Source organism: Callorhinus ursinus, unplaced genomic scaffold (assembly GCF_003265705.2).
Source record: "Callorhinus ursinus isolate GAN/ISIS: 27379988/994484 unplaced genomic scaffold, GSC_fseal_2.0 scaffold29, whole genome shotgun sequence".
NCBI classification, from domain to species: domain Eukaryota; kingdom Metazoa; phylum Chordata; class Mammalia; order Carnivora; family Otariidae; genus Callorhinus; species Callorhinus ursinus.
The window spans coordinates 14552327-14565570 of record NW_027397091.1 but is presented as its reverse complement, the minus strand read 5'-3'; the positions used below and the strand labels follow the sequence as shown (position 1 = coordinate 14565570).

Genomic DNA, 13244 nt, shown 5'->3' with positions numbered 1-13244 from the left:
CCGATCAACCAGGTTTTAAAGGACTTTCACAAAGAGAAAAAAACCCTCATTTTCAATGAGCCAGGGTGAAAGCCAGGGTTTTCATTACAATCACACATAAACCACATGAATTCTCCTTCTTCCTCTGTTTGTCTGTAGGATCCTCACATGGGCCTATGATTTTGAAGAACAAAGTATCAGGGAGGTTTAAAGGCATCTACTGGGGGAAAATGACAATATTCAGATGGAACTCAAGGCCCTTCTCCAGTCCAAGCAGAAAGAGAATCTTAGATAAAGGTGAGGACAAAGTGACACCCTTGGGGTAGGGAGTGACACTTTGTAGGGGGAGGGGTGAAACATCACAAGCACAACAGGACTGGGGACTCCCTCACTTCCTTTCTGCTCTGCTCTTCTCCTTTTCTGTCCACAGAGCTCCCCTAAGATAGGAGAGGCTGAAGCCTCCTCCTGCTTGGGAGGAGCAGGCACACTTGCTGTCCTCCACAAGACCAAGGAGGGAGCCAGGTGAAGTCTGTGTCCCTTCTAGGTTAAGGGATCTCCTGGTTCCATGAGAGCCAGGACAGCTTGCCGAGGTAGAATCCAGGCAGGAATTTGGGACTGGAGCACTGGTTGGTAACGATGATTGTGTTCTGAGTTCCTGTTCTCCCTTGGGAGACCCCAGCCGAGGCGGGTGGCTGGTCAAGATGTAGCTCAGCAGGGCTACGGAACCACCTACCAAATTCCAGGCTGGGAGGTCTGAGGAGAGGTGATATGTGACTGAGACACCCAGAGAGAGGAAGAGATCCAAAAAGATTCATTATGTTCTCCAGATATATATTTTAAGGGGACTTGGAAAATTCACCATGTTACCAAGCTGCCCAGGAAGGAAGTGCTGCTCAGAAGAACGCAATAAATAATCTAAGTCTGGGATTCTTAAACTTTTTGTTTTCTCAATCATGGACATATTTTAAAATATGGTGAAAACCACTACTCTTGCCTTGAAAAAATACATGTGTGTGCCCAGAGGGCTTATAGACTCAAAGAAATCCACCCATGGATGTTATTTTTTAATTACTGTAATAAACAGATTGGCTCTTGGCGTGATGGTGTGCTGGCCCAGTTCTTAATATTAGCTCTCTTTAAAAGTGGAGTGCTGGGGCAACTTCTTGATCATCAGAGTTCATCATTTTTTCGCAAGGCAAAACAATAAACAAGAAAGACTATGGAAAATGATCTGGAAAGGGATCACAATTCTTGCTTCCAACTTGCACACTCCATGGCTCTACCTTGGTAACAAAGCATTATCAGGCCCGGAAGACAGACAATGGATCTCCGGAGCCTCAGAAGAGATGCTGGCTCTTTGAGGGTAGGAGGGGACAGCCCCTTCCTCCGGTGAGGCACCCAGTGTCCGTGCCTGACGTTACGCAGCGGGGGCGCTCTCCACTGCCTCCCCGAGGGTCGGGGGCCACACTCACCACGCCAGCCTCGGGGTTCCTCTTCCTGCCGTTGCTGAAGGTGGAGGCCAAGGTGGAGGAGCAGCTCTCATCGTACAGGGCCGTCCTGCCGTCGTTGATGGCCGAGTTGATGGAGATGGTCCACATGCTGGAGGCGTAGCCATCACAGTTGCAGTCGTCGTAGCTGCCACCGTCCCCGGAGGCCCACACATAGATGCTGCCTTTGCCGCCTCGGCCCTGGGGGAGGCGAGCGGGGACAGGGAGAGAGGCCACCAAGTCCCGCACGCGCCAGCCCCGGAGCTGCCGGGATCCCGGCCCGGGGAGAGGGCGGCCAGCGGGGGAGCTCAGGACCGGGGCTTCCTCAGCGGCTCCGCGCGTTTCCGTCCCCCTGCAGAACCACCCTCCTAACCCTGGGGTCCTGAGAATTCTCGTTCTTGTGTCCAAAGTTACCCAAATTTACGGTTTGAGCTGAGGGTAACACCGTAAGAAAAGCTGGCAGAATCACCTTAAAATTTACAAGTGAACTGCTTTTAAAAAGCTATAAAAGTAGTCCATCCTCATGGTAAGAAACCAAAGTATATAGAAAGGAAAATTAAAGAAAAACTCTTCCTACTTGCAACCGTTATTACTCATTTCTTATTCCTCCTTTCAGACAATTTTCAGCAAAAATGTAAATGTACATATATGTTTATACTTAGCTCTAGAAGATGTAAAAGATATTTATATTTATCTTTGATTTTATAGATAGTCATATGTCTTTTATATATACATCCACATATATATGTAGATATTTTAAGTTCAAAATACACATTTTACTCCAAAATATATAAATCTTCCAAATCCTATGTATATACATGCACACGTGTGTGTATATTTACATATTTACCTGATTGGATCATACTAGAATTCTTTTTGGGGGGGAGAGGGGCAGGGGGAGAGGGGCAGAGGGAGAGGGAGAAAGAGAGAGAGAATCCCAAGCAGGCTTCACGCCCAGTATGGAGCCCCATGCAGGACTTGATCTCATAACCCTGAGCCAAAATCAAGAGTCAGACTCATAACTGACTGAGCCACCCAGGTGCCCCTAGCATTCTTTTAAACAGAATATTATATGATATTTTAACCTGTGTAAGGGAACACCAAATATAGGAAGAAGAAAGTTTAATATAAACAAAAGTAACTTTAAATACATAATGATATGCACAATGGTTATTGCCATATGCTAATTAGTTATGAACAGCAAGCTTAGTTATAAATACCTACCGCTCACATTGCTCTTCTTTTCTTTTCTTTTTTTTTTAAAGATTTATTTATTCATTCGAGACACAGAGATACAGAGAGAGAGAACATGAGCAGGAGGAGAAGCAGAGGGAGAGGGAGAAGCAGGCCCCCCGTGGAGCAGGGAGCCTGATGCGGGGCTCGATCCCAGGACTCTGGGTTATGACCTGAGCCGAAGGCAGATGCTTAACCATCTGAGCCACCCAGGCGCCCCATTGTTCTTCTTTTCAACCAGGTTCTTATTGCCTATCTTTTTCTTTCCCTGTTCTCTGTCTTCCAGGACTATTCGCTCTACCTCCACAACCCAGGAGTGGCCATTCCCTCTGGCTTCCTATGTTCTGACCCTGGGGGCAGAAGGACTGGGGCTCCCCTGTTCCCCTGCCGGCCCGGTGGGCAGAGCAGAGCAGCCATGTGGATGGGGGGTGGGGGCAAGTGTACAGCCTCCCCTCTCTCCACAGCCTGGCCGAGGATGGCTCGGTAACTCTCTAGGGCGAGAAGACATATTGCTGTGGCAGAAAAAGTCTGTCCCTGCGTGGCCACCAGGGATCTATGGTCCTGACTCAGCAGCTTAAGGGCAGAGATGCCAGAAGGCTGGGAGATGACGGGATTACCCCCAAGATCTGTCTGCCGCCTGACAACGAGAAAATACATTTCGATTGCTTCTAACAGGACTTGGAGTTAATTAGCCCGTGATTGATGGAGTCGATACATCAACAAAGATTTATTATTCAGCCACCAACTAAGAACGATCTGCAGCGTCTTGGTAAATCTATCCTGGAAAACTCCACCGAAACCAGCAACTGCTCTCAGAAACCAGGACAGAGAGGGAAGTGTATCATCCTGACAGCTGGTGCAGGGGATCGCACTCTCAAACAGACTCAGATTGGGGCTCAACGTCAAGCAGTGGCACCCAGTGATAGCGAAACAGGTGTGAATCAGGGTAAATGGGTGAAGCCCACCAAATGTGGAACTTTCCCCAGACCCAGTCCACAGTTGGGCTGCTAGTGAGACAAAGCAACCTTTGCTAAAAGGAAATCAGCACCAGAAGCATTGTCATCATGGTGTCGAGTGTGCGGGAGACGACTGTGACTCTCATTCCTCAGGCTTCTCTGTATTCATGCCCCCTCTACAATACGACTTTGCAGTCCTGCCCGCCAAGGAAAGGGGTCTATTTTCCACTCCTTGAATCTGGCTTCCTGTCTTTGCTTTGTCCGAGAGAAAGTGGTAGAAAGTAGTGCTGCTGTCAGTTCTAAGCATAGGTCTCAAGAAGCTCTGTATATATTTGTTCTCTCTCAATTCTGTCGCACCAGGGAACAAACCTGAGTTAGCCTTCTGGTTGATGATAGACAGAGCCCAGTCAAGATTCACTGCCCTGGCGGACAGCCAACACCCAGCAGATGTGAAGGAGGCCACCCCAGACTAGCCCATCTGTAGTTCACCCTCCAGCTGACCGCAGGTGCACAAGTGAGACCAGCTGGGAGGAGATGAGGCTGGCCCAGATCGGCAGAACAAGCCAGCTGACCTAGAGACCCGGGAATAGGATGTAAATGGTAGTTATTTTAAACTACTGAGTTTTGGGGCAGTTTGGTATGCGTGCTCGCTCACTGATGCACAGAGTACAACTGTCAGCCTATTTCTGAAGAGTAAGCAGCAAACATTAGTTTTGCATTGGACTGTCAGACCTGTCCACAAGAATACCGGGATTCCTAGGAATATCAAGCTTTGTTTTCGTAAGGTGTGTGTGTGTGTGTGTGTGTGTGTGTGTGTGTGTGTGTGTGTGTTTGCATCGGGTAGCAATAGTTACATCCATGGTTCTAATGATTGGGTATCAGCACCAAACAGTCCCCAAATAGTCTGGGGACAGTCGCCCAGGCAAAGGGCATCTATAATAGGACTAGAAGTGTGTCTCTCATAACCGTGTGGGATGGGTCTGTTATTGGTACACCTCATTTTCCTGTTAAAATGATGCCCCAAGATCCAGTTCTGCTCCTAGCTTTTACTGAATGGGAGCTGGGCAGAAACTGAGACAGAACAACTATGACCCGTATTCCAACAATAATCAATTGGACAGTACAGCGGAAGAAACTAAGGTGATAATCAGAAGAAGCACTACTATGGTACTTACTGTATGCCAGGAACTTCTCTAAATACTTTATATATTAACTACAGGTTAATCCTTACAGCAAGCCTACATGCAGCACCATTTATGTTAGCCACATGAAGGATAAAATACTTAGAAAGAAACTCATGAAACTAAAAAAAGAAGAAAAAAGAGCTATTTGAGTCTTCTCCTTTTTTCCCTTAGTCTAGCTAAAGAATTAGTCTAGCCGTCAAACTTGTTTATCTTTTTAAAGTAACAGTTTTTAGTTCTGCTGATCCTTTCTGCTGTTTTTTTTTTTTTTTGGTCTTTATTTCATTTATTTTTGCTCTGACCTTTATTATTTCCTTTCTTTTGCTATCTTTGGGCTTGTCTAGCTCCTTTTTCTAGTTCCTTGAGGTGTAAGTTAGGTTGTTTGAGATTTTTCTAATTTCTTAAAAAATATATGTGTTTATTGTTATAAACTTTCCTCTTAGAACTGCTTTTGCTGCATCCCACAAAATTTGATATGATGCATTTTCATTTTAATATGTCTCAACATAATTTGTTTTCCTTTTGATTTCTTCTTTGACCCATTGGTTGTTTAGAAATGTGCTGTTTAGTTTCCATATATTTGAAGATCTACTCACTTTCTTTTGGTTGGCTTCTAATTTCATGCCATTGTGGTCAGAGAAGATATGATGTGATTTTAATCTTCTTCAATTTGCTAAGATTAGTTTTGTGGCCTATCTTATGATCTATTGTGGCAATGCGATCACGAAGGTAAGCAATCGATACATGTACAGCCATTCTGTACCCATACAATCATTTTGCTTTTCAGTTTCAGTACAGTATTCAAGAAATTACCTGAGATATTCATCTCTTTATTATAATAGGCTTTGTGTTAGAGGATTTTGCCCAGCTGTGGGCTAATGTAAGTGTTGTTAGCACATTTAAGGTAGTCTAGGCTAAGTTATCATGTTTGGTAGGTCAGGTGTATGAAATGCATTTTCAACTTATATTTTTAACTTGTGATGGATTTATCAGGATGTAACCCTCTCATAAGTGAGGAAGATCTGTACTGACTCCTTTATCATAATTATATAATGACCCATTTTGTCCCCTGTTACCAATTTTGTCTTGAAGTCTATATTGTCTGATGTATGTATGTCTACACCCACTTTCTTTCGGCTACCATTTCGTGGAGTATCATCCTCTGCCCCTTCACTTTTGAGTGTATGTGTTTGGAGCTGAGAAGAGTCTCCTGAAGGCAGCATACAATTGGGTCTTTGTTTTAATCCATTCGGACACTCTGTTCCTTTTGATTGGTGAGTTCAATCCATTTACATTTAAGGTGATTATTGATATATGAGGACTTACTGTTGCCATTTTATCTTTTGTTTTCAGGTTGTTTTGAATCTCCATTGTTTCTTTTTCTTCGGTTTATTTACTTTTTAGGTTGGTGGTTTTCTATGATAATTTGCTCAGTCCCCCCCGCCTGCCCTCCCCCCGCCTTTTTAAGTGTTTTGTCTTTGCTCTAGATTTTGTTTTGTAGTTCCCATGAGGTTTGTATAAAACATCTTATAGATAAAATAGTCCTTTTCCTGCTGATAACAACTTATCTTCATTTGACTCTACAGGTTCTGGCATTTTCCTCCTCCTCTTTTATGCTTTTGTCATCACAAATTAGCTCCTTTTATGCTGTGAGTTTGTTGCCAAATTGTAGTGGCTATACTTATTTATTTTTCCTTAAATTCTAAGTTTATTTCCTATACCCTAGTTATAGAGTTCAGAGAAGATTTTCAGCATTAAATAGTGACACATATCAAGTTTCAGATATTTATTATTCAGTGTAAACCCCAACACAATACACCAACATGATTTCGTGCATTTAGAGGGGAAATGCTTCCTGGATAAGTGGAAAATTGTGCGGATGGCTTCTGGAAGACCTTCATTCTAAGCAGCTTAATAGTGAAACATTTCATTTAGAAGTCTGGACCTTCTTTCTTCAGTTTACTGTAATCTACATTCACTGAGTAGAACTTGTATTGATCATTGGGACCCAGTTTGTTCCAGGGTTATTCTTCCTATCCCAACTGACATCTGGATTGAACAATGCCAGGCGCAAGACATACAGTGCTGCTTCAGTACCTCCTGCCCCAATAAATACGAAGAGGGGCATCAAACTCGGATGCTTCTTGGCCCGACTGATGATCTGGTGTAACATGGCTGCAGCCGAGGCCTCCTGTCCAGGAGAAGAAAAAACCAAACATGGAAGGCCCGGCACTAAGTCATCCCTACACTGAGGATGAACGGATGTCCTATATTTATTTTTAATGCTTTTCTCTTTTAAACTTTATGCTACAATCATTTAACTCCCTATTCTAAAAGGTTATAGTTTTGACTCGATCTATCATTTTAGTAAAAATCTGGGGTATTTCTGTCTTTTCATTTTAGGTAGAAGAGCTCCTTTCAACATTTTTTTGTAAGGCAGGTCCGTGGTGGTGAACTCCCTCAGCTTTACATTTGCTTTTCTCCTTCATTTGGAAGGGTCAATTTAATGGATAGAGTATTCTCGGTTGGAAATTTTTATCTTTCAATACTTTGAATATGACATTTCACTGGCTTGTAGAATTTCTGTTGAAGAAATCTGCTGATAATCTGTTGGGGGTTCCTTTGCAGGTTATGTTCTTCCTCCCCCCAGACCCCCCCAGTTGCCTTTAAGAGTCTTTCTTTATCATCAGTTTTTGACAGCTTCATGATAATATGTCTTGAAGAGGGTCTTCCAGCATTCAGATAGTAAGGTGACCTATTAGCTTTGTGGACCTATTGGCTTTTTCTAGTTCTTTCCTCAGGTTTGGGAAGTTCTCAGTTACTGTTTCTTTAAATAACCCGTTTGTCCCCCTTTCCTTCTCTTCTCCTTCTGGTATACCCATTATTCTTATGTTGGTCCCCCTAGTGGAGTCTGATAGCTCTTGTAGGGTTTCTATGCTTCTTAAAAAATCTTAGTTCTCTCTCTTCTTCCACCTGAATTGTTTCTAGATTCCGATTTTCCTGCTCATCTATTCTCTCTTCCATCTGATCTGCTCTATTTTCAATACTTTCTAATGCATTCTTCATCTCATCTACTGAGTTCTTCAGCTCCGGAATTTCAATCTTCTTGGCAAAGTACCCCTTCTGTTAATTTTATTCCTGAGCTCATTAAATTGCCTTTCTGAGTCTTCCTGGGGCTTGCTGAATTGCTTCATAACAGCTACTTTTGAGTTCTCTATCAGTTAGATCCTAATCTTCTGTGGCTTGGAGGTTGGTTGCTGGAGAACTGTCATTTTCTTTTGGTGATACCGTATTACTGTGATTTTTCATGGTGTTTGATGAGATGTGCCTCTGCTGGTGCATTTGAAGTAGTGAATACCTTTCTCATTTAGGTAAAGTTTGGTTTACTTTGATTTTAACAGTTCAACAGGCTGGGAATGAAAGGTCTTTCTTTTGTTTTCCAGCAGGTGGCGATATAGCACAGATTTTCCCCCCACCCCACCCCACCCTCTTTCTTCCCTAAGAGCTTTATGGCTGTATTTAGGAGCACGCAGGTTCCACCCTCCACCTGCTCTTCTGGAGGGGTCACTGAGGCTGTCATAGTTACTTGGGCACGAGCATCATCATCAGCGCTGAAGTTGCCAGGGTTGCTGGGGCTGCTGCCAGGTGTGCTGGGGTCACAGGGGCTGCTGCTGCCTGGGGTTGCTGGGGATACCTTCGTCTCTGGGGCCACTGCCACTGCCACTGCCAAGGTCACTGGGGTTATAGGCGCCACTGTTGCTGCTACCCCCGTTCTGCTGTAGCTCTCTTGGTTTTGTCTCCTCCACAAGGTCCAATCCACCCACCTTCAGAAGTAAAGATGTTAGATTCTCTCTGGAGTCCGGTGTGCTGTGCAGAGGAACCCCTACTGGGCTATGGATGCCCTACTTGTTGTAAATTAAAGGGGAGAAACAAAGGGAATGACTCACGCTGTCATGATGCTGACATCACTCCCCCCCGCCCAAATTTCTTAAAAGTTCATGCAGATTTTGTATTTTAGTATATATGCTGCCGAAGCGAGCACCAGATTTTGTATTTTGTTCATAATATAAAAATAATGTCACAAATTGCTTACCATCAGCTAAAGTAAAGTTCTAGCCAGAGACTGGTGCTGTGGTCCTATGTACCCCTGCCCAACACATCACCAGCCCCAGGAGGTGAAAATCCCACTTTGGGAAGCGTGGGGCTAAAGCGAGTCCATCCCTCCTGCTCACCAGTGCCTAGTGATCTGGGCGAATGACCAGACCAGGCCCCGACCCAACTGGTGTTACCTGCTTGCAGATACTAGGGAGGCAAGCCTGTTATAACTTGCCTCTCCCTAACCACTCAGTTATACTAATTTTTTATTTTCCAGTCACCTTGACCTCTTAATACAACATTGACATACTTTAAAAAAAAAGTTACTGCATTTTTTATTGCAAAAATCATATTTATATAAGAATAAATGAAATCTAGACCCTGAAGAGGAAAATAAAAATCCTTTATAATCTTCTGTGAATAGAAAATCCCTGGTGATATGAAATTAGGATCATAAAATATATCCACTTTTGTGGCCCAGCTTCAAGTGTATTTTTGCTATTATGTTATTAACATTTCCTGTTATAAAGAAATATTCCTCTATGCTGTAATTTTTATTAGTTTTATTAAGTAGCCATTCCATAATTTATTTACTCCTTTTCTTAGACATACATGGAAGGCTGTTTCTAAGCTTTAAAGTTCCAAATGAACATAATTTTATATGTCTTTGTATTTCTGTTTATTTCCTTAGGCAGAATTTCTTTTCCTTCTTTTTTTTTTTAAGACTTTATTTATTTACTTATTTGAGAGAGAGAGACTATGGGCATGCACGTGTGCAAGTGGGGGGAACGGCAGAAGGGGAGGGAGAGGGAGAGAATCTCCAGCAGACTCTGCACTGAGCACACAGCCTGATGTGGGGCTTGATCTCAGGACCCCAAGATCATGACCTGAGCCCAAAGCAAGAGTCCAATGCTCAACCGACTGAGCCACCCAGCTGCCCTAGGCAGAATTTCTAAAAGGGGGAATTCAGGGTAAAAAGGAATGAATGTTTGAAGATTCTTGATCCATATTCCCATGCTTCTACTCTTTATAAAGATTGTTAACAATCTGTTTTTTACCAACAATGTATAAGAATTCCATAGTCAGCCCCCGTGGGTCAAGTTTTAGAATCATACATTTTAAAAACTAATTTTGCCCATTTGGTGGGCAAAAATGGTACCTTGTTGTTTTGAGTTATATATTTTTCCACGACCAGTTGAGTTTATCTTTTTGCATCCTTATTGATCATTTGTATTGGTTCTTTATGAATAGCTTAGCAAAGCACCAAGCCCCAAAGATAATATGCTTTGCCTATCTTTTTCTTTCATCTTCTTTTTGTTGATTTGTTAGAGCTCTTTCTATATTAAGGATCTTAGCCAAATTTCTGTCATTTATATTACATATATATTTACCTAATCTTTTCTTTTATATATTGCATTTTAACTTGTAGAAAATTTCCCACTATATTGCATAAACCTATTATTTTTTGCAAATACATATTTTAACTACCACATAAAACAATGTACTGATTTACAAATATTGCCTTTCTGCACTCACAGCTCATTGAACAATTTTACTCAAACTATTCACAAACATCTTTGACATTTGTGTTTGTCCTCACTAGATCACTGGTTACCTTTTGAGTCACCTAGCAGTTTTTCTGGGCTCATTGTGGTAGTCACCGGTGCTATATGGCATATATTTCTAGCTGTCCACTCTCTGGGTCCATGATCCCTTTGTGGTTGGGTGGGGTCTTGTAAGCCATTTTAATCAATGAGGTTTGAGTGGGAGTGGCTGATACATAGTGTCATTTCTAGGCTGAACCATCAGTTCCAGATGCTGCAGAACACCCTCTTTCCCTCTGCACAGTGACTAGCAATGTCCCAGATGTAAGCTCTGTTCCCCGAGAAACTATGATAAGCAGAGCCCCCTACTGACCATGGTGATGTGTAGCTGAATGAGAAACGAAGCTTTGTGGTTTGAAGCTTTCTGAGCTTTGCTACCACAGCATAATGTAGCCTCTCCTGACTGATACAATTCATCATGTTCCCTTCTATTTGCCTTCTAGCAGATATAGCATTAAAAGAAATCTGTGTAATGTAGTCCCTGGAATTTTTATCCCAAGCCACAAGCAGCCATCTGTATAATATTAGAGCAGCTGCTGTTTTCATTTTTCCTGAAATGTGTATTCTTATTCTTGACAACTTATCCACCTACTGAATTGCTTTTTATTTTTGGGGATGAATAAAAACCTTCTAATCTGAAAAATGTTAAGCACAACAAAAGTAGAGTGAATACTATAATGAATCCCCATGGATCCATTGCTGAGCTTTAACAATGACCAGACCTGCAGAAATTTTGAAAGGTTTTATATAGTAATATTTATTACTTATTTTGGTAAATATTTTCCCCTTTGCTTTTATGCTTAGAAAGTCCCTCTCTGTCACAATATCAGTAATTGAATTATATTTCCATACAGCTATTTAATGTGTTCATTATTTATCACTTCTATTCTTTTCTGTACTCAGTGTTGGAGGTGGTGGTGAATTCACAGAAGTCCTTCAATGGGGACGATGGGTCAATGGATCCTCCTGTAAAGAGCTAGGCTTACTTTCAGACAGCTACTCGTGACACCTATAGGAGAAAGGGGTTGGCCCCAGTTTATGTTCCTTTAAAACCAGACACTGAGATAAGGACCAGGGAGTAGTAGTTAATTTGGCGGGAGGTGATCGCAGGAAGCATATGTTAGGGACAGGGCAACATGAAACGGGGAAGGGAGAAAAGCCAACCAAGTGTGAGCTGATGAGCAGGTTCTCCCTGTGGGAGCTGGGGTCAGTCTGTCTGGAGAGCCCCTGGGACCCGGCCACCAGGACAGTGCAGCTGGGCGGTTGCCCTTGGGGTGTTAACTCCTCATGGCTGGGGCTGTGTGCACACTGGGGAGCACACTCCAGCGGTGCCTCGCAGGTCCTCACACAGAGGAGCAGTGAGAGGCTGGCTGGCTGGTGAGCAGGACGTCATGGCTGGCTGGAGCTGTGAGCAGTAGCTGTGCTAAGGCAGCCATGGCACCAGGACCACAGCGTCTGCCTCATGTCCCCATCAGGTTCCCCTGGGAGTTCAAGAGCATGCTGGGGGTGTCACGATCTCCAGAAAAGCCAAACAGAGGATGGTTCACTGCCCTTGGCTTCTGATTATATCCTTCACTCAAGCCATGCTTAATGGTGCCTACTGTAGTCACCTCTAATTACTACCTGTTTTGCCACATTTACACTCTGGAAGGAAGACCCTTATGCAATCCTGTCTCATTTCTAGCAGGATCCAAACACACCATGATGAACCTTTTTGATGTCACGGGAGTTGGTGAAGGGTGTACATTCACGTCAATCCCTCAAGCTGGTTGGGGTTTTCTCTGGGTTCGGGTAAGTCACCACCCCCAATATGGCCACAGGGAGAGTGACCGAGTGTTGGCGGTTTGCCCGGACTGGGGAGTTCCTCGGAAGTGGGACTTTCAGTGCTAAAAATGGGAAACCAAGATGGTTGGTCATCCCACCTCAGGCTGGCCAGCACTTGAGAGGAATCACCCAAAAGCCACCAAGCAGCCTTTTCTTCCATTTCTCTTTATCACAAATGAAAGGAGGGACTGTAACTGCAACCTTCATTTCAGACTGGATCGCAGACTCCACACTTTGGCGGCTCCTGCCCAATTGTGAACCTTTGCTTGGTTTCAGAGCATAAATCAGGGCTCATGGAGTGTTCCTGAGAGCTCCTTGGCAGGAGGTATCTATTGCCTGCCAGAGGCCCCGGCACTCACTGCCACCATGTCAGACCCACTGCTCTGATTAAATTCCAGCAGGCTGCACTAAGGCTTTGCTTCACCAATGCCAAATTCATCATTGTCTCCCTGGGCAGCCCTCTGCCCCCCTTGCCTGCGAGGTGCCTTTCAAGCCACCATTTTGCAAGTGATCCCTCCTTCGTACATTCCAGCCCAAAGAGTTGGGATCCATGCTTCTGCTCGCTCAATCCCCCAGGGACTGCCTGATAAACAATCAATGTTCCGTCTCACCTGTGCCTCACCTTGTGCCTGGCTTATCTTTAAATATCCCTGAGATGCTCCTTCTAGTAGCAACCCTGAACCACGATTAATAAGAGGTTGGGGTATAGCCATCGGAGCCAACCACAGACATACAATGGTTGCCCTGGGTAGCTGCACTTCCTCAAGGTGTGGAAAGAAGTTCATGAACCAACTGTCACTTTCAAGGCCCTCTAGTGTTGTCTGAATGCTCCTTCTGGTTGTCAGGGCAACATCAGACCCTGTGATCCCGCAACACTTGGGCTCT

At 43.8% G+C, this 13244-nt stretch overlaps 1 protein-coding gene and 1 pseudogene across 1 annotated transcript in view; both read right to left on the bottom strand.

The window, feature by feature from the left end:
* PCSK2 (proprotein convertase subtilisin/kexin type 2) overlaps positions 1–13244 on the bottom strand; it is a 286652-nt gene that overhangs the window by 18988 nt on the left and 254420 nt on the right. The window contains exon 9 of the mRNA XM_025876932.2: positions 1452–1667. Coding sequence (XP_025732717.1) covers positions 1452–1667 — 216 coding nt within the window. The remainder of the gene's footprint in view (positions 1–1451; positions 1668–13244) is intronic.
* LOC112828075 (cytochrome c oxidase subunit NDUFA4 pseudogene) lies at positions 6426–7131 on the bottom strand (annotated as a pseudogene).